Genomic DNA, 21,743 nt, shown 5'->3' with positions numbered 1-21,743 from the left:
ACCGCCTAATCACTGCAATTGAGTGGTCCAGCAGCCACCTGCCCTGCACTTGCTCCTTCCCAAGAACCCCCCACACCTGCCCCTTTGGCTTCTCCCACTAGCCTTCCCACATGGCGTCCAAGGGGCCTGCATGAGGTGGTGGGATCACCCAAGGCAGGTGCCAGTCCCAGACCTATCCATCAGCCCCTTCTCTCCCCTTCTTCCCCATCCTAGGTTCTTTCCTCAGTCCCTTCCCAGTTATATTTACCCCAAATTAAAAAAAAACAGTTGATTGTTTCAAACCAAAAAGTCTGATTTATTGTACCTGCAGGAGAGGGAAGGGGGAGGAAGGTCGGAAGGGAGGGAAGGTAGGAAGGGAGAGGTGAGAGAGGAAAAGCACAGAGGCGAAATGCAGAGGCTCCTTGTGGGAGGCCGAGGGGAGGACGTCACTGCTGGCCTTGTCTGAAACTCTCCCTCCGGGCCTCCCAGAGGCACACAGCTTCCTGATGGGCCTGCCAGATGGCAGCAGCGTGCATCTGCTCAAAGGCCCTAGCCAACTGTTTGGCCTCTGTCCCCCACCCTGGCAGGAACATCTATTCCTTGTTCTCACACTTATTGTGCAGGACACAGCAGGCCGCCACCTCACCTGGGGGACATTCCTTTCTCCAAGGTCCAGGTAGGTGAGGAGACAGTGGAACCCCCACTTTCAAACAGCCAAAGGCACTCTCCACCACGATGTGGGCCCTGCTGAACCTAGCCTTGACCCTTCTTTGGTGGGGTCTGTGTGTCCTGTGTAGGATTTCTTTATCCAGGGGAACAAGAAGTAGGCTGTGTCACTCACGATGCACAGCTGCATGTCCATATCCCCAATCTTGATGGTGTAGTCGGACAAAAATTGCAGGTGTGCATCTTCTGGGACAGGCTGGAGTTGTGGAATATGTGGGTATTATGCACCTTCCACACCAGCCAGTGTTAATGTCAGTGAAGCTGCCCCAGTGGTCCACGAGGGCCTGCAGCATGATTGAAAAGTACCTCTTCCTGTTGATGTAATTGGAGGCCTAGATGGGGATGTGGATGATGTCAATGATCCTCAAGCCCTTCAGTTGGGGAAGCCCATGGCAGCAAAGCCAGTGATGACCTATGTCACCCAGGATGACAACCCTGCACAGAAGGATGGTGTTGATAGCCCTTACCACCTGTAGAAGAATATAAACATAGAATCACAGGGTTGCCAGAGTCCTCAGGAATTCCCCAAGCCCAATCCCATTCCCACAACGGGAGCAATCCCAACTACCCCATGCCTGGCAGGGCTTTGTGAAGGCGGGACTGAAAAACTTCCAGGAAGGGAGAGTCCACCCCGCATTCCCTAGCGAATCTCATTCCAGTATTCCCATTCCAGTGCTCCTGGGACAATTGTAAAAGAGTCATACCTGCATGAGTATGGCCCCAACGGTAGATCTCCCCAGGCTGAACTGGTTCCCAATGGAGCGGTAGCTGTCTGGTGAGGTAAGGTTCCAAATAGCGATGGTGATGTACCTCTGCAGGGGTATGGCAGATTGCATGTGGGTGTCTGGTCGCCTGAGGATAGGGAGAAGCCACTGGCACAGCTCCAAGAAGGCATCCTTTTGCATGCGGAAGTTCTGGCTGTCCCACCATGATGTGCCACCACTGCTGGCTGTCCCAGCACTCCGTGATGATCTGGTCCCACCAGCTGGAACTGGTGTCCCGACGCCAGAAGTGGCAGTGCACAGTGTGCAAGTGAGGCTTGGAGGGGCTGTGCTGCATGAGCAGCACATGCAGTGGGGTGAGGAGGTGCCCCAGAGTGAGCTGCTGGTCCTGGCTCTGCAGTGCCACAAGGGCAGCCTGCAGTAACTGCTCCAGGAGGGGCAGCATGAGGTCTAAGAGCCAGTGAGTACTTTGCAGCAGGCCCGGCTCCATGGTAGAATTGCTGTGAGATTCGCAAGGGCAACCAGAGCACACAGAGAGAAGAGTTTGCTATACCTCGAGGAGGTAGGCAAAGGTGAAGAGTTTGCAACACAGCTGTGAAGGGCAGCCCCTTTAAGCACAAGCCTGAGATGGCCTCAGGCAGCAGCTCCAGAAAGTGACTGCTATCCTGATGCCCTGCCGGGAGTGTTTCCAGGGGACTTTAAATGAGATTCAGCCTCCAATCAGTGTGGACACACTATTTCTACATGGATCTGCCCTGATTCCATGGGCATTTGTAGTGTGGATGTGCTATTTTGAAAAAGCTATTTTGGGAGTTATTCCAAAATAGCTAATTTCAAAATAAGCACATAGTGTAGACATACCCTAAGAAACAGTACTATTTCCTTCACCCTTCCAGAGAGCTGAACTGTCTGCTTTGGTACCAGAAATACATTAAAAAGAAATATTTTCAGACAGGGAAAGACAGAAAAAGTTTTTTCTTAGTCCTGTAGAGGTGCTGAGACTGTAAAATGGCACAACCCCGCACAATTTAGCTTTCAATATGATTGATTGGGTTCTTCATAAAGAATTTACTACCTTAGGAAGGTGCCTGATTTCAAATGTGCTCTTTGTTTCAAATGTGAGGTGTTGCCTGTGAAGGAGGTAACACCTCCTAAAAGCTTGTCTCTTCCCATTTATTAAAAGAAATGCTGATGAAGTCTGCAATCTACTACATATATGAGAGAACATGTCCGTCTGTGAGCTAGCGAGCCTGTCTGCCTGTCCGTCCATTTGTTCAAAAACTCCTCCTAACGGTAAAAACTAGCAACACCAAAACTGGTATGCAGCTTCCTTTTATCATAACATAAAGCAAGGTAAGGATTTGGTTGCACAGGGGGAGGGAGAGCCTGAAGCTCTCTACCCCAATTCATACAGGGACACACAAAAAGAACTCCTTCTAAACAGTAAGAGCTAGGATCACAAAATTCGGTATACAGCTTCCTCTTATAACTTAAGCATAAGGGTATGCTTGTGCGAGGGGGTTGGGAGTTAAAGCCCTTCCTGCCACACACACACCTGATTTGTACAGGGACACACAAAACCATATAGAAAAGAGACTGACTCAGGTCAATCAGAGAGCAGGTGAAAGGGGATGGTTGGGGGTACCCTCCTGATTGGGACTGCCCCAGCTCCGAGCCTCCCTTCACCCCCAAGCACCCATTAGGAAGTGCGACGGGCTGCACTCACCCTCTGATTCATACGGGAACATTGCTGCCTGTTCGCCTTCATCAGGGAGTGAGGGGAAATGCGCAGTCTGCTCTATTCCTCAATCTGGCTGGGGAGCACAGGGGACTGACGAACCTGGACCTGTGCCATTTGGGGGACATGCAGCTTACCCCAGGCTGTGCCCACTGGATCTGCAGCAGCCATGGACAGGTGCTTCTCACTTGGCCCCAAGTTGCTGAGGTGAGAGAGGGCTGGGTTCTCTCTCTCTGGAGCAGCCTGGATACGGAATATGTTATCCCAAGGTTGACCCCAGAGCAATGATTTAAATGAAGAAAAACAAAATTAACTTAAGGACTCGAGCAATGGCGAGTAAATCTTCTAGTGCTCTATAAAAGAGAGTCTAATCAAGTCATCTAATTATTGAAGTTTGTTGACTCTGCAACAAAGCGGCATTAACAGACATTTACTCCAAGTAGGAATGACTCCTACCTTTGTTTCCCTTTTAAATCACCATCTGCAAACATTCACAGGAAGCAGGTTTTTCTTCACACTGATATTTGGGGATTACGGGTTACTCAAAGAGCCCTGCAAATCCATGGTTAACCGCTTTATAGGTGCAGATATCCACATCCTTGGATATGGCTGCGGATATCCGCGACTCATTTTGTTGGATGCAGATACAAATTTTGTATTCAGAACCCTGCATATTTGCAGATATCTTGAATATGGATGCGGATATCCAAGGTTCATTTTTCAGATATGGGTGTGGATACAAATTTTTTATATGTGTAGGGCACTAGTTATTCACATGCATACTATTAGTGGTATCTTTATATCAGTAAGAATATTGGTTGTGCCCAGCTAAATTTTGTATAATTTCACCTTTAAATCACAAATTACCCAAGTGCTAAAGAAACTTTTGCAAAACTTTAGGCAAATCCTGACTGGAGTTGAGAGCTTTTAACATTCCCAAAATTAAACAAGTTGCATGTAACATTCTGGCAGTGTTTACCTGAAATCTACTCCATGTCCCCACCAAACTGACCTTTTAGCAGGTGTTGACTGTTTTGGGAAAGGGTTCAGTGGTATCTACTGGCTTACAGAGGGAAGTAACTACCTCTTAGATACAAGGGAAGTAAAAGTATCTCTCTGGAAAATAAAGGAACAAGGGATGAGAAATCTTCAGTTATGAACTCTAGAAGCAGTCAAGTCTGAGGAAAAAATATGAGCTGATTCTTACTTTGTGTGTGTGTGTGTGTGTGTGTGTGTGTGTAGAAAGCCAAACACCAAGAAGGATGGATTGTGTTTTTACACTAAATTACTAAAAGTGCCCATTTACAACATGATTTTCATGTAAACACGTCTCTCAGCTTTATTCCACAGCATTGCAAGTTGCACAAGGTGCAACATCCTACTTTGAAATACTGATCATATCATAGATTCATAGAATCCTAGAACTGGAAGGGACCTCAAGAGGTCAGTGAGTCCAGTCCCCTGCCCTCACGGCAGGACCAAGCACTGCCTAGATCATCCCCAATAGATGTCTGTCAAACCATCCTGACAGTTGGGAAGTTTTTCCTAATTTCCAACCTAAACCTCCCTTGATGCAATTTAAGCCCATTGCTTCTTGTTCTATCTGCAGAGGCTAAGAAGAACAATTGTTCTTTCTCCTCCTTGTAACACCCCTTTAAATACTTGAACATTGCTATCATATCCCCTGTCAGTCCTCTCTTTTCTAAACTAAACAAGGCCAGTTTTTCCAGTCTTCCTTCATAGATCATGTTTTCTTATGTCTTATTAAAGATAATTATGGCCAAATTGAGATCTCACATGTGCGGACCTCCCCCGGTTCCCCAGCTGATCAGCTTTTCTTAAGCACCATTGCAACTTACACTAAATTCCATTATTTCCATTGAGAACTCAATCTGATACATAATGCAGAACTTATTAAATCAAAAATGGAAATAGAGACATGATGGCGAACAGGGGTCTGATTCTGTTCTCACTTGTTATGACTTGCACTTACTTCAGGTGAGTAGAGTTACTTCACATTTATTCACAGATGACACAGAATCACAATGAGAATTATGAATCAACTGCTGGAAGATTAACTGCTACAGTGTCGATCTTCCCACAAGTGGAGACGTGGAGTCAGTGTGCCAGTCCCTTGTTAGTATAGGTCGGTGGGAAATAGCTTTCTTGACCCAAGACCTTTTGAAATCTTTCCCCCCAAAAAAACCCACAGAGAAAATGATCCCATTCCACCACGTCAGAATGGCCAATAGCTCATCGGTGATGAAACTCACTTGAGAAGTTGAAGACTTCTGTCCCTGCTATGTCTGATTCAGAGCATGAACTTTCCCTAAGACCCCATCACCCTGGCCCCTGGTGTATATGAAGGGTCTTCAACAGGTCATCTACTACTCCAAACAGATCATCTGACAGAAGTTTGTCTAAGGTGTTCTTAAAAACCTCAGATGACAGAGACTGAACATTCCTAGGTAAGTTTTCCCGATGCTTAACAATCCTTACAGTTAGATTAGACATTAAGAGAATCTTCCTAAGTCTCCCTTGCTACAATTTAAGCCCATTACTTCTTGTCCTGTCCTCAGTGGATAAACCGAGCAATTTATCCAAAACTTTTATCTAACTGAAGACTGCTATGTCACCTCCTTTCCCATTTTCTCTTCTCCAAACTAGTCAATTTTTTCCAATTTTTCCTCATACATCATGTTTTATATACCTTTAATCATTTTTGTTACTCTCCTGTAGACTGTCTCCAATCTGTCCACATTTCCAAAAGCGGAATTGGACACAATACAACAGTTGAGGCCTAATCAATGTTGAGTAGAATGGAAGAATCGCTTATGTTTTGCTTATAACACTTCTAATGCATGGCAAAATGGTTTTCCTTCTTTGCAGCATTATTACAAAGTTGACTCATATTTAGGTTTTGATCCATTACAACCCTCTAATCCTTTTCTGTGGTATTCTTTCCTCAGCAGTCATTTTCCATTTTCTTTTGTGCAATTGTTTGTTCCTTTCTATATGTAGCCTTATTGAATTTCATTCTCTTTCATACCATTTCTCTAGTTTGTCAAGATCAAGCGTAATCCTGTCCTTCAAAGCATACTCAGCTAAGCCCACCTCTGACCCTAGTCCCATCAAGTTCTCAAACACTCTTTACTATAAACTTTAACCAAAAGGAAAACCAAAAAAAGACAAACAAGTTCACTCACTCCAAAAATTACTGCTCTCTCCTTCAGCAGGGAATTTTTCCCCTACCCATTCTTTGCTACCCATGTTGGCAAGTATACTAGCATTTGGGTTTTAAGCCCTTCTTTCTTAAATCAAAGGACACAAGCAAGCGAAATGCCTTAACCACTGGGAGTCAGTCTCTGTCTCTTTGGCACAATGAATATTTAATTATTCATACAGCTTGGAACTGCTCCAACAGGAGAGAGAGAAACTCACCTATGAATAACCAATAGCTGGTGCTTAGGGCACTCACCTGGGATGTGAGAGACTCAGATCGCTGCCCTGAATCAGGCAGAAGTTCCAATGCATATTTTTAAACTATTGGATGGGTTATACGCTGATGTACATGCATGGGAATGAGAGAAGAAATTCCATCTTGGATCTGAGAAATCTGTTTAATTAAAAGTGACACACTTCTGCAAATGTTTCCATTTTAAAAAATTGGCATTATCTTTCAAAAATTCCTGACCAGCTATTAGTTATTGGTAGATCAATAGCGACTGATACATGGACACACAGGAGTAAGACTTGGAGACAATGATTAAAATTTTTCATTGGAGAAGTTAAATTTAGCTATGCCAGGAAGTTTACAGTGAAAGTCTGTTTTAATTAGGATTAATTTTATTCTTTCAATAAAGTCAATATTTTAAATTTCTTTTTTAAAAATCCTTTTCAATTTAAAATAAATGTCAGGAGTTTCAAAGTGAGCTTCTTGAATACACTTCTTTTTCACTGAGTTAATTAGGGTTTATATGAAACAATTGCTTCTTTCAAATACTTCCTTTTTCTTTGTTAGAAAGGGAGTTTTAATAGACTGGAGCCTTCTATCTACTGAATATAATAGCTTTAGAAAGATGGACTCCTTTCTCTCTCTTAATAAGTGGAATACATAGGTCCAATTATATTCTGAAAGAATTTGGGTTATTTTACAAAGCAGAACACACTTTAAATGAACACTTCTGACCTAAAGAAGTACTTAATTCTAAATATAAATGATTCTCTCTCTCAGTTAATGAAAGGTAACCAATGATAGGCAAGATAAAAGTGAAAATCATTTCCAATTTGTTGATCTTAAAACCTATGACACTGATAAATGGATATGCGAATTGTGTAGTCCCTTTTTGAGGCACAAAGTATTCAGATTAGCATGATATTTATTTTGGATTCCAGCCCAGTGTTTCTGTAACAAGCTACACTCTAAATACCAAAGGCATATTTTCTTTCATTGAATGAGAATTTTACTGGAAATAATTTCAGAGCTATATATAAAGTGTTTCCTTAGTTATTTAATTTCACCAATTTATAAGAAAAATTGATTCATAGCTAAGAAAAAGTAAACACAATATTTCTGATTACCAACAAAAAAAGTGGCAGCGTTTACTCTAATGGTGTTTTAATTTTATCTTCTAGCTCAGTGGTTTTCAAACTGCGGTCCATGGACCACTAGTGGTCCATTGCTACCTTCCAGTTGGTCCGCAGCTCAAACTTAGCACCTTTCCCTCTCCCTGCTCCTGCAGTGGAGAGCCTGAGTTGGTGTTCCAGCCTTGCACCCCTGCCCCTGCCTGCAAGGTTGGAGTGCCAGTCCTGGGTTCCTGCTGGGAAGAAGGGGAAGAGAGAAAGCCCCGAGCGTCGCTGCGCTATCCAGCTCATGGGGAAGAAGTGGAGCCAAAAGCATCTCTACATGCTGCCATTCCCCTTCCCTAGGTTAGGGAAACAGCAGCATGTGGACCTGCTACTTGGAGGCTTTCCCCACTGCTCCCATTGGCCATAATAGGGCCAATGGGAGCAAAAGGAGGCTGTGCCTGAACACAGTGCCTGGGAGCGGCGTGGGGCATTAAGGTAAGTAAGTACCCCTCGCTCGCACATGACCAAACCTTGCTTACCCACCCTCTTCATGCACTCCCCTCTGAGACCCCGCACCTCAGCCCACTTGTGCAGTCACCCCGCTGGATAGACACCCTACTCCCAGCCTGCTCCTGCACCCACTCTTGCACGTGCATCCTCCCTCCTGGTCACACACTGCACCTTCCCTTGCTCTTTCCCCCTCCCCCGGTCAGACACCCTACCTTCAGCCCTCCTGCACCCCATCTCCCACCCAAATCTTGCACCCTCATCCCTATCCCACCCGCTGGCAGCCCTGTCCCACACATTGAATCTTTCATTTTTGTTCCCACCCCAGAGCCTAATAGGGTCCACAAAATCCACTAATGCTGGAACCTGAGAAGAGTAAATCTTGCCTATGAGAAACCCTGAATTTCAGTCTTCCCTATCCCTCACCCTCCCCGATGGGATTGGAATACCAGAGGAGTGAGGTGTCTCAATTGGGGACAACATCAGTGAGAGTGGGGAATTTTGGCGGGTTCTATTTTTTTTTCTTCTTCTCACTTGTGTGGTCTCCAACTTATTTTTCTGTGGGTCAATGGCCTCTGACCCAAAAAAGGTTCCCCACCCCTGCCATAAATAAAGATAATGTTGAAACCTTTTCTATGGACATAAATTAATATTTTATTTTACTTAAAATGAAGTTTCATAAACTAAGATGGGAAAGTTAAAGTGCTTACTTTGTTTAATAATTTAAATTGATATTTCCTTTCTTACTGGTTAAATTAAACCATTCTCCCTAGCTGCAGCACTAGCAAAAGGACTCAGGCAAAATTATGTAATTAATGGTGAGTTTCCGTTAGCAACTGGTGGTCCATAGAAAGGTTTCCATTGAGCCAGGTGGGCCACAGGTCAAAAAGTTTGAGAATCACTGTTCTAGCAGATAAAAGGAGGTTGGTGGGAGGGTAGGGGGGGAGAAGTAAATCCAGAGATAAATACATTACAGAATCTATTCTCACATCAATATTCAAGCATCTTTTATTATTATAGAAGTACATGTATGCTTATATGTGGCAACAGGATAACAGACAGCTCAGCATAACAAAAACACTGGGAGATGGGAGACTGAGAGGTGTCTGGATTTGCACATAAGCCCTGCTTCCATAAAACCCTTAAGTATGCAAGTAACTTTAAGCATATGATTAATCCGCTCCCTTTCCCCTCAGCAAAGTATTTTAAAACACATTTAACTTCATTTATACATGTGCTTAAACCCCATTATTTTAATGTAAATGTATTACCCATTTAATGTTAAGTGCATGCTAAGTCTTTGCAGGATTGGGTCCCAAGTCAATATGAGCTCAGAGCAATACAAAGGAAGTGTACATGGGTCTTCAGTAGGAATGTTAGATATTGTGTAATTAGATAGTCATGGCGTCTGAATAGATATACTTACTATTTGACAGGAGTACTTGTAACTCCATTTCTTCACCTCAGAAGCACCTTCTTATGGGCAGGCGTGGCCTATAAGTAGCATCACAGCTCTATCTCCATATGGTGGTAGTACCCCCACTGTTGACTGCTCTGTCTCTGCAGTGATGCCCTCCTCAAATTTGATACTTTGGCTACATTCCACTTTAGTCAATCTCTTCTGCAGTCACAGCATCTCCCCCCACTATAGTCCAAGGATGTTACAGCAGCTCTTCCATCTGTCTCTGGTTTCTGTGGTCTATATACCTTTACCTCAGAGGGTTTTACCCCACATTCCTCAGTAGCAATTCTTTGCTGCCTCTTTGTACCCCTTTCTACCTTTTCCCAAAGACTGACTGCCGACTCTCTACCTAAAACCTCTTTCTGCTACAAACTTCCACCCAACTGGTTTCCAGATGGATTACATCATCAGTTATACCTGGCATGCTCTCTCTCTCTCTCTGTCTCGATACAGCCAGGTTTGATAATTGCCCTTTCGGGCCCACAATTATCTCTTCAGGGTCTGTATGGGGGTATACATCCAATCACAACATTGTACACAAAGGAGAACTTGAATCTGAGAAAAACAAGCTATTGGAATATACACAGATATATTACAATTTTATATAAATAAGCACTGTGACCAAACTCAACACAGTGGATTCAGTCAGAAACTCCTTTAAGAATTCTCAGTTTTTTAAGAACTACTTAATACAGTATGTGAGAGGAAGAGAGTTATCTATTATGGTCATGGCCAAAATGGACTACACACGTAGAATGCCAACACCTCTCTCTCCTCCTATAATGCAGAAAGACAAGAAACAAGGAAAACTTAGGAAAGGAGATACAACATAAAATATAGGAGTTATTGTGATGCTTTTTAAAATGCAAGACAGTTATTTCCAACTGTTCCTCCCTTTAATCTCATTTTAGTTCCTGACCCAAGCCTTTTATACAAACCCAAGCTACTGTAATTTTTTTATTCTTTATAGCTCATGAAAATCCTAAATCTGAGTACAGGTTGGACCTCCCTGGTCCAGCACTCTTGAGACCTGACTGGTCCAGGATGATGCATTTTGCCAGACCAGGGGAGGTCATTTCTCTACCCCTGCCACCGGTTCCCTTGGCCAAGGCCACTAGCCTCCTGGCTAGCCCCCCACCTGCTGCTGGCCCCATTGCACTGCCGACTCTGCGGGGCAGCATTGCTGCCGTGGCTCTGGGACTTGTGGGCAGTTGTGCGCACTGGGTCTCTGGGACCTGCCAGGCAGCCATGCCCAACAGCTCCCAACCCAGCGGGGCAGCCCCACTGCCACATCAGCTCACTGCAGGCAGCCCATTGCCATGTTGGCCCTGCAGGGATCCTTGCTGCTGGCCCTCCACTGGCACTCTCTGATCCTGCAGCGTCTGTTCTGGACAATGGATGTTGCTGAACCAGAGAATCCCAGTTAAGAGAGTTTCAACCTGTAATAGAAATGAACTAAGGGCTGTCACAATTGTGCAGTTTTATTTTGAAGGGCCTCTGACAAGATCTTTTGTAAAAGGGAACTAAAGAAACTAAGTGGTCATGGATATAAGCTACTATCATGTCTCAAGAAATGTCTAAGAGAGATAGGGGAGTAAGAACAGATGGTCAATTTTGTCATGTCATAAGGTTACCGGCAGGTTTCTTAAGGTTCCTTTGTGACTAGTACTCTTTTATATATTTGTTACTAGCCAAAGGGCTGAGCAGAGAAGTAGCAAAATTGAGACATGACACAAAGTATTTACTTTCTTCAAGTCTAGAAAGGGCTGTGAGGAATTTGAGAACGGCCTAAGAAAGTTAGGCGAATAGGCAAAATGATGGCATATGAATTCGCAGAGAAAAAGCTTGGTGACTCAAAGAGGCTCTAAATTAACTAATTCTGAAAAGCTCTGGTCACCCTCCAGCCCCTCAAATTCAAAATGCATAAGGAAGGAGTTAGAGATTAATATGGAATAAGATAATATAATGCTATTATATAAATCAGTGAACCTCTCATCTGCAATGCTGTGCTCAAGACTGGTAACACAATCACAATGAAATTACTTTAGAAATGGAGGGACTTGAGATACAAGCCTTAAGAATTATTAGGAACATGGGAAAAAATTCTGATAAGAAAAAAGATTGAAAAGAATGGGACTGTTTACTAATAGTGAGGAGATAAATAAGAGGGAACTTGACAAACGAATGCAAATAATACAAGTTCTAGATGAAAGTGGATCTAGAAACTCTGTTCTCATCTGATAAGAATAAGAGGACAATGAATTTACGTATTCGAGATTTATAGAAGGAATTACCTACTCACAAACTAATCATTAGAATTTAGAACTCACTGCCACATAATATTACTGAAACCAGGCATTAGCAAGCTTCAAAGAAGGATGAGATATTTATATGCATAAAAAGACTATTCACAGTTATAAGAAACTGAAAAAAATTAGAAAGGACATAAAATATCAAACTTCAAGATGTAAAATTGGCTTATAACTATTACAGAGTAGGAGGGAGCAGATTATTCCAAAGCTGTCTCCTGCAGAGTTTCTTGAGTATTCCTCTACAGCATTTAGTACTAACTGCTGTCAGAGATAGGATATTGGGCTATTTGATCCAGCAATTCTTGTGTTCCCATGAGAGAGAAAAAAAAAGTTGGAGCAGCTTTGACATTGCTTGCTGGCTGCTCTGCCAATGGCTCTCTTCACAGCTAGTAAAGAGGTTCCTCTCTCATTTTACTTCCGGAAGTGACAGGGCACACAATGAATTAACAATCTCAAGCCTATTCCTAGTGGACAGACATCCACATAATAAAATCATGACCATAGTGGGATTCTGAAACAGAGACTAAAGACATAAAGGACTCTGAACTACACTATCAAACTGAACAAATTGAATGCTGCAAAAACAATGTGACTCTTCCTTCTTATACTCAACTGCTACGTAATTGCAATGTTTCTTCTCTTTTTTATTCATGAATATCTGTATAAACAGATTTTTGTTTACATGCATATTTAGGAAATGGCTCTTCTTTGTGGGTATGTCTACACAGCAAAGTTATTTTGAAATAAAAGCCCTTATTTTGAAATAACTTTCCTAGCATCTATACAGCCAAACCACTATTTCGAAATAAATTTGAAATAGCGGAGTGCTTATTTCAAATTTGGTAAACCTCATTCTCCGAGGAATAATGCCAAATTCGAAATAGCTATTTCAAAATAAGTGCTGTGTAGACACTTATTTTGAAATAGGGGGCCTCCAGCCTTGCCAGGGTGTCCTGGTGGCCACTCCGGCCTCAACCAAGAATACTTCTCTCTTTCCCCTCCTCCCCGGAGCCCTTAACAGGGGTAGACTCTCGCCACAGTGCCTGTGCCAGCTCCAAGTCTGCCAGCCCAGAGCCAGCAGTCAATGCCTCTGACCCAGTGGCCCCAAAACATGAGCCAGCAAGCCACTGGCTGCCAGCCCTCCACCGCTCCCCAGGAGCAGTCTGCCAGCTCCCAGGAGCCTGCCAGGGCCCAGAGAAGGTGGGTGCCTTCCTGGTCCAGGGTGGCGATCATAGACATTATTCAGGTTTGGGGGGGATGCCCCCAATGTCCATGATCTCCACACTTGATGGAGAAACGCGGCCGTCTATGCCAGGATAGCTGCCAGCCTGGCTACCAAAGGCCACATGCGAACCTAGGAGCAGGTTTGCATGACAATCAAGTTGGACGGGCGAGACCCTCACCCCTGAGCTTCTCCTCCCCCTTCTTCCCCTTGCTTCCCCCTTCTAGCTCCCTCCTCCCAGGTTTCCCCCTCCCCTCTCCCACCCTCTCTTCTCCCCTCTCTCACCTGAGTTTCATTCCCTCACCCAGTTTTGTTAAATAGAGTTTGTGTTCATGAAAATATGTGTATTTTATTTGACATCAGGAAGGGGGGTTAGGGAGGAGTAAGTGGAAGGACGTGAGGGAGGAATGAGGCACAAGCCCCCAGTGGGGCAGGCCAGGGAGTCTCTTAGTGCTCCTCAGGGTGGAAGTTCTCCCACAGGGCCTCCTGGATACTGACAGCCCCCTGATGGACCTCCCGGATGGCAGCCTGCAGAAAGTGCAGCCAGGCTCACAGCAACGCATCCACAAGAAGCACCAGAGTGCCCAGGGGCAGCTCCGGCTCCATGTTGCCGAGTGCTGTAGTGTCCCAAGTGAGGGCAACCACAGCACGCAGAGACAAAATGCTTTGCTGTCCCTCATCGAGGTAGACAGGCAAGCAGGGAAACCCGAGAACTGGCTGTCCGGGGGGGTCCCTTTAAGCACAGACTTCAGATAGCCTTCAGGCAGCAGCCTCACACAGTAAGTCCTGACCTTGTGCCCTGCTGGAACTGGTTTCGGCCAGCCTTAAATGCTATTCAGAGTCCACTCAATGTGGATGCGCTATTTCAAAATAGCAAAATGTATTTCAAATGCATTGTGTGTGTAGACGCATTATTTCGAAATAAGCTATTTCAAAATAACTATTTTGAAATAAGATATTTCGAAATAACACTGTAGTGTACACATACCCTGTGTGCCTTCGTGTTTATATGCAAATTAGCATGTTAGTTCTGTGGGCAATAATATTCACCATCGAAAACTCTTTGGAGCTGGGACTGTATTTCTGTGTCTGTATATAGCTAGGTGCAATTTGCTATTTGTTATTGATAATTTTATACTGTACTAATTTAAAAATGTATAATCTAATCAGAAAATAAATTTGACAGCATGTTACCTGAGCAACCAGTCAGAAACTATCAAAAGGAATAGCATATAGCTGAAGTGAACAGTTCACAACCTGAAGACTTAACTTTGATACATTTTAAAGATTCAAACAAACTAGTTGTGAATACAGGCAGTCCCCAGGTTACGTACAAGATAGGGGCTGTAGGTTTGTTCTTAAGTTGAATTTGTATGTAAGTCGGAACTGGTACATATTGTAGGGGAAACTCTAGCCAAACATTTCTCCAGAGCTCAGTTTTATTCTCCCACACCTCACTTCCCTCAGTCCTTTATTCTCAAGCTGAGGTGTCTGCTGAGAAAAGCCGCTTCACGTCTCCCTGGTCTGCTGGGGGGAAGCAGCTAGTGCGGGGTTGCCTCACCCCGTTTGTAAGTAGGGTTCCGATGTAAGTTGGATCCATGTAACCTGGGGACTGCCTGTACGTCTATAGAAAGCACGTTTGTTCAGAACAGTTCATGAACACAAAAATGGTGAAATTACAGCCGCTCCCTGACTTATGACCATCCGCACTTATGACCAAAGCGGTCATGAATGCGGATCCGAGTTACGAACGGCGATCCACGCTTACGAACAGCGCAGTCGCCATGTAAGTCTATGGGATCCGAGTTACGAACAGTTCGAGTTATAGACCAAGTGTTGGTCCGTAACTCATTCGTAACTCGGAGAGCGGCTGTACTCAGATAATGTATTGACTTTAACATGTCTAACTCTACCCTCCACAAATTGATTGAAACACACAGTTGGATAGTGCAGGCTAATTTACACTGTCTATATTATATTTGTTCTGTTGATACAGGACTGTTGGTTCAGCACCTCTCTCTCATAAGTACAAAAGGCATACAAAGGATTTTAAAAAGGAATGCCTTTCCTCTCCCTTCCCCAATTAAGTTCCAACTATCTATTTCTAGATCTCTACTCAAGGAGGAGGACTGCATTCACCAAAATCAGACCCTTAAAATTTGTCTCTTGCTATTTGAAACTCCAACCCCACAAAAGATTCTAGTATACACAAAGCATTTGCTTCTTGACAAAATTCTAGAAGAGTGAAGTCATATATTCTATCTGCTGAATTATCATAATCTATTTGCACACAATGGCAAACAACAAAACTCATTAAAATCATTTACACTTCATAAACAGCACAAGATAGTAGGCTAGATAAATTCTACATTTAACTTTATCAAAGAAATTATCAAACAAAGGCATAAAAATTGATGGCTTTTAGAATAGATTTTTCTGGGGAGATGTGAAATGTTAACATAGCCATAAATGCTTATAGGCAAGATGTAATGTAGTGGAAGATTTTACAGATTTAATGCAATTGCTTTTAATAGAAATAAAGATTTGATAACTATCACCCCTCTAAATAAATACCTACCATACTCATTATCATAGAAAATAATGAACTTCTGCCAGGCATATTCCGTGACCACCCTCAATATAACATCATTTAGATAGACCGGTGGGCGGACAGACAGTGTGTAGTCATCGTTTCGATTGCTCCTGGTGAGCCCACAGCCACTCCTTGGAGTCCCAGCTGTTGAACGCTGGATGAAGAGGTGAGGAATGTGCATGGCATCTGCCAAGGACTGCAGGGATCCCGCCGACGTACAGCCAATGGAGCTGACAAGGGCCAGGATGCCTTGGTTCATAAGGTCACAGGCTGTAAGAAAACACAATGATATTCAAGATGACAAGGGCAGTTCAGTGCTCATAGCTTATTTTTCTGCTAAAACAAATACTGGGAACTGACATGCAAGAGCTTCAGAGAAGTGAAAAGAAGCTAGTGTTTTGTAAATTCAATAATCTTGTCTACTATAAAGCAGTGCATTTTAAAATCTACATTGTTCTATAAAAGTCTTGTGGCTTGTCTATTCATTTCAAAGTGCCTTACCTATTATCACTACCAAGAGCAGTAAGACTGTCCTGGAAGGGCAACATGCTAGAACATGAACCAAATCTTTTAGAAGATCCTTACGAACATTATCATCTAAACCCAACTATAGAAATAACTGGACTTTGTAGGGAGACAAATACTTTTCAAAGTCTGGCATGCCAGTTCTGGAAATAAGATATTTGGACTACACATGCAGAACTTGACTGGCTGTCCACTTTTGAAGGCAATTGGACAATCATGCACATAAACTTGTACAGACAGAACCAAAACCCAAATGGCTGTTGGTTATACAAGAAATATACAGCACAACATATATAATTTGTCCATTTTAGTGTTGCAACAGAAAACAAACCACTCTTAGTCTTATAAATAGAATGCTGTTTTCAAAACTTCTGTAAGTTCCTCCCCACTTTGTGCACCTTGTAACTAAATAGCCTAATTAATGAAGACTGGTTTACAGTAGAAATTCTGAATATTACACTAATAACATCCATATGAATACCAAATGTACTTATCATACATAAATAATTATTTGGTCTGTAATTTTGACACATTATCTGTGAAATAAAGCAGAGAGTGAAGTATTTATTTTTGGCTTTTTAGCAGAGTTGAGAGCCAGAATAAGGAAACAACACAGGCTTGTAATGTAAATTACTGAGAGCATTTTTTTAAATATCAAATTTGAGACTGGCAATACTACATTTGCAGTTACTCTGTATTTATACATGCAAAGTAGGCTTGTGCAGGAAAATATATAGGAGTATTTAAGGTGCACATGTAATACTTCAGCTGGGTGTGCAGATTTTATGCATAGAACCAGTCAGGACACAAATGAAGAATCCATATTTGAAAAATTTTGCCTTTATAGTATTATTCTGACAGACAAATTTTGTTATAGAACCTGTTAGAGCAGATTGTTGTCCACTTTGAATAGTGCTATATGCCACATAAAAAGTTATGTTGAAGTCAATGGGATTACTTGTAGTATAAGGGGATGACAATGTTACACTCTGGCCCTTATGCATCTTATCAATATGGCCAAAAGACTGTACAGGAGATCATGCACACAGAAAAGATTTTTCATATAAAATTAATACATTTACCATGTAATATTTACTCATATTAAAGATTACTTCTAAAAGACTCAAAAAGTCACTGTGTCAAAATAATATATCAACCAAAAAATGACAATGAGGACTGAAGGAAGGGTTATTCCAGATTTGACATGACTAGGTTTATCCATCAGAATTATTTAATTTTTTTAGTTCAGTATCCTAATTCACAAACAGGAAGGTCCTTCTGCAGCAGAAAATGAGTGTTTCTGCTATGCAAGGTGGAGATGGATTTCCAGGGGGCTATCTAATCTGCACATACCCAGAGGCAGTGGGGGCCCTAAAAAGGAGTATTTCTACACACACACACACACACACACACACACACACACACACACACACACACACACACACACACTCTTCAGCTGCACAGGGCGCCAAGCATTATGTGGCATTATTAAGAATCCAGCAACATATTAAAGTTATTTTAAAAAATAATCATATTAACTATTTGCCTTTTATACTGTTTCTTTACTTTCTGCATGTTATTGATAATAAACCAGCTAATGCTTCTTTATACCCAGCTTCTAATCACTTTTCCAGTCCTCTTTTCATATATTGAGTAAATACTATGATATCTAGAGTGCAAGCCCTGCAGGGAATGCTGTTCCTTGAAATATAATATCCAGTGTCATTCAAAAAATATTCTTTGCAAAAAAAACCAACATCTCTAAACTAAAAGTAAGCAAAAAAACCCAACAACTTTTCAGTGCTGCTAAATTGTGGACCTAAATGGCCTCAACAGCATCCCTTTAAACTAAACATGCTCAGCACCCACTCAGTCTCTCAAGAATGACTTTATGAAACACATCAGGAACAGAGACAATTTTACATAAATCTCCTGGAGGATCCTTCTCATGTCAAATGTCTATATTCTCAGAAATTTCTTATGACCAAAAATCATAAGGACATTCATTATAATACTACAGATTGGGAGGAATTCTCACTGTGCAGTGCGTTACTCAGAACAAAACAAAGTAGAAAGAAAAAAGAAATATGGAATTTTTTCTGTGTTCATTTTCACGGGGCCAAATTCTGATCCTAGCACAAAGTCTGAAAGCATGCAATCTGCTCACTCTAGGTCACTCTATTATGAATGCTCTTGAAGAATCATGATTTCAATAGCCCACAAGGCTCCAGCTTCCCTGGTTATACATACAAGGAGAGTGCGTGTGCGTGTGCATGTAAGCACACACATGTTGAATGGTAATACAGTCAACTTTGCTGGCAAATATGTCTCTGCACCAACACTTGTCCGATGAATTGTGATTAACTGAATATATAGGCATTTAGATATTGGAGAAAGTCTTTTTTTTTTTTTTTTTGGAATGTTCATTCACTCTGCCTCAGTTTTCCCACTGACAATTACTTTTTTAGGTAGGGAGCCATCTCTATAATTTATACTCATATAAGCAAAACAAAAATAATTCCTGATGTCAAAATATTATTCACACTCCTTACCCAGGCATAATAACCATTGGCTTCAGTGGGAATTATGCCTCAGTAAGAAGCCCTATATATTCTCTTTTCCTGACAATGAAAGGCTTAATTAAATCTTTTTGCTCTTTTTCCAAATTTTCAATGGTAGTTTATCATTTTCACTAACAGTTGCAGCACAAAAGCATCTGAAAATCCTTTCATCATGCCCACCCAAGCTTGAAAAACTCATCCAGTACAAGCATCTGATGAAGTGGGTTCCAGATCACTAAAACTTGCCACAAAATCTTATGCCCTAATAAATATGTTAGTCTTTAAAGTGCCACAGAACTCATTGTTTCAGCCAGACTTGTGCACTATCTCTAAGTAAAAAGATTACACAAGGACTTTAAAAGTATCTTGCCATTCAAGACTCCTTTAATTTACTGTCACCAACTAAGAGGTTGTATTCTAAAGCTGACATTGATTCGTAACATGATCCATCTACATTCATTTACCATCTATAAAACAAAAACCTCCAAATGTCTTTTACATCTTTCTTCACTCTAGCAGAAATATCAAATTTATATGGATTAGTATAAAATTCTATTAGAAGTGTGACAAAGTAAGCCTTAAGGAATACGGGATTCATAATAATACTTACATATCTAAAGCCTTGCACAGACATTAATTTACCCTCACAAGCATCATACGGTGATATGTAACTGCACCTACTCTTCATTTCTCAGTCCCAAATGGAAAGGGGTCAGGTGACTCCCATAAAGGGCTAAAAGTGTCCAGTAGTGAGATCTGTACCAAAAATTCAGTTCCTAAAGTAGAACATGAGTGAGGAGAATTAAAGGTTGGTCGTCTTGTGGTATAGGAACGACCACACTAAAACAAAATGCCAGAGACTGATTTGGCAGACCACTGAATAGCAACCCAACTAGGCTCACTACTTCATGGGGCACTCATGGTTCCATCCCACAGTCGCACATCTTTTCAATTACTTTATTCAGCCCCAGCCCCAAAACGTATATTCACACTCAAGTAGGAAGATCACCCTTAATTCATTTCCCCTGTATTTCAGGGACTTTCCCTTGCCCTTTTCAGCTTACCTCTCTCACCTCTTTATAGGATTCACCTGATTGCTTTCAAGCGGGGACTGATCACTGAGCTGAGCAGGCTGGTCCTGGGTCCCCTCACTCATGAATGAATAGGCTACCCCACTACAGGATGATACTAAAAACTGGATGTCCCCCAGCCACCACAGTTAAATGTATTGCAGTGTTTCTTATTCTGTGTTAACAGAATACAGGAGTAAATATCTGTTCCTTATAGTGAGCCACTAAGTACACAGTATTATTTCCACTTTACCGATTAGGGAATTGAGATACATAGATATTAAGTGACATGTCCAGGGCTACAGAGAGAGTCATTGGCAAACCAATGATATAGGAAGGATAACTGGTTTTTTCCAGAATAACTACACTTATGTCCACATTGCAAATGCATTCTTTCGACAAAAAGACGAAAGAACGCAGGAGTTTTTCTGACAGCAGTAAACCTCTTTCTGCGAGGAAGAAACCTTTTTCCAAAAAAGCTCATTCAGAAAAAAGGCGTGTGTGGACACGAAAGAGGGTTGTTGTTTTTTTTCCGAAAGAAGAGGTGTCCAGGAAAAAGTGCAGGTGCCCTGGTTGCCACTCCATTCACAATAATCACAACTTAAATGTGAGATAGTGTCCAATAAATGTGGATGCTATCTTTTGAAAAAGCTGATTGCTTTTCGAATGCGCTTTTGCTGCGTGGACACTCTCTTTCAAAAGAAGTTTTTCCGGAAGATCTCTTCCTGAAAAGCTTCTTCTGAAAGAAGTCAGCAGTCTAGACATAGCCCTCAGGATGTTGACAGTGAAAGGCATTGGAAGCAAGCAGATCATCACTCTTTCCCCACTCCTGGGGCAAAAGCATCTTTGTCTTCTTCAACTCAGACATCCTGTGTGCTGCCCTCTTCTTTCCTTCAAGCTGTTGCACTTGCCACAAAGTGGGTCTCTGTTTCTACAGCTGTGTCTGTTGTCTTAAAATAATTCTAAAGCATTCATGGCTTCACTATAGAAAAGATCATCAGTTCAGAAAAGGAAATTGAGTGTGAACATGCATAGGAAGTATGAACAGAAACTACAGGTTTTTTTGCTTTTGGTTTATGATTTTATGAACAAGGAGTAAGAATAAATATAATTATGGGGCATATGATTGTAAGATCTTGCTACTTAATTCTCAGATCTTTTTTAGTCATTTTAAGATACCAATTCTGCTCCTGCAAATTATTCTTCTTTCATAATACATGGTTCAACCTCGATTTAGAACTGATTTATTTCAAGATTGGTGACAGCACATTTTTAAAATACCTCACGATACATTCACATGGAAATAAAGGGAAGATCTTCTGGTTGAAAGTATGCAGGAAAATTTATGTATGACTCATTGGATTTTATATAATGTTGTCCTTTGAACTAGAGATAAGTGTTCCCAAATGCATTACTGCTCCATGGTTTTTTATATGGTTTAGGAAAATCAATCTTGATAATATCTTCTTCCCAGTAAACATTTAGCAACTTCCTCCTCCTCCCCCAATACATTACTTATAACTAAGAGTGAAAACATTTTAAAACTAATATGCTATTAGCATTTAAGGGACTATTTGGTCCTGATTGCTAAAGCTAATTTGTGATTACCAGAATTAGCAGACTGTGCTAATTCAAGGTTTTTTGGGAGAAGGAGAAATATCTCAATCTCTGTCTCTATTGCTATCGAATTTGAATAAAAGGTTAATGTCCGGAGATTCAGTTCTAGTATATACTGATTTTACATAAGTTAAAATTTT

At 41.8% G+C, this 21,743-nt stretch overlaps 1 protein-coding gene across 1 annotated transcript in view; it reads right to left on the bottom strand.

Moving 5' to 3' along the window:
- GRID2 (glutamate ionotropic receptor delta type subunit 2) overlaps positions 1-21,743 on the bottom strand; it is a 1,112,728-nt gene that overhangs the window by 523,449 nt on the left and 567,536 nt on the right. Inside the window, exon 3 of the mRNA XM_006111957.3 lies at positions 15,816-16,100. Coding sequence (XP_006112019.1) covers positions 15,816-16,100 — 285 coding nt within the window. The remainder of the gene's footprint in view (positions 1-15,815; positions 16,101-21,743) is intronic.

This window comes from Pelodiscus sinensis, chromosome 5 (assembly GCF_049634645.1).
Source record: "Pelodiscus sinensis isolate JC-2024 chromosome 5, ASM4963464v1, whole genome shotgun sequence".
Lineage (NCBI taxonomy): Eukaryota > Metazoa > Chordata > Testudines > Trionychidae > Pelodiscus > Pelodiscus sinensis.
The sequence above is the reverse complement of the archived record's forward strand: the minus strand, read 5'-3'. Positions and strand labels throughout refer to the sequence as shown.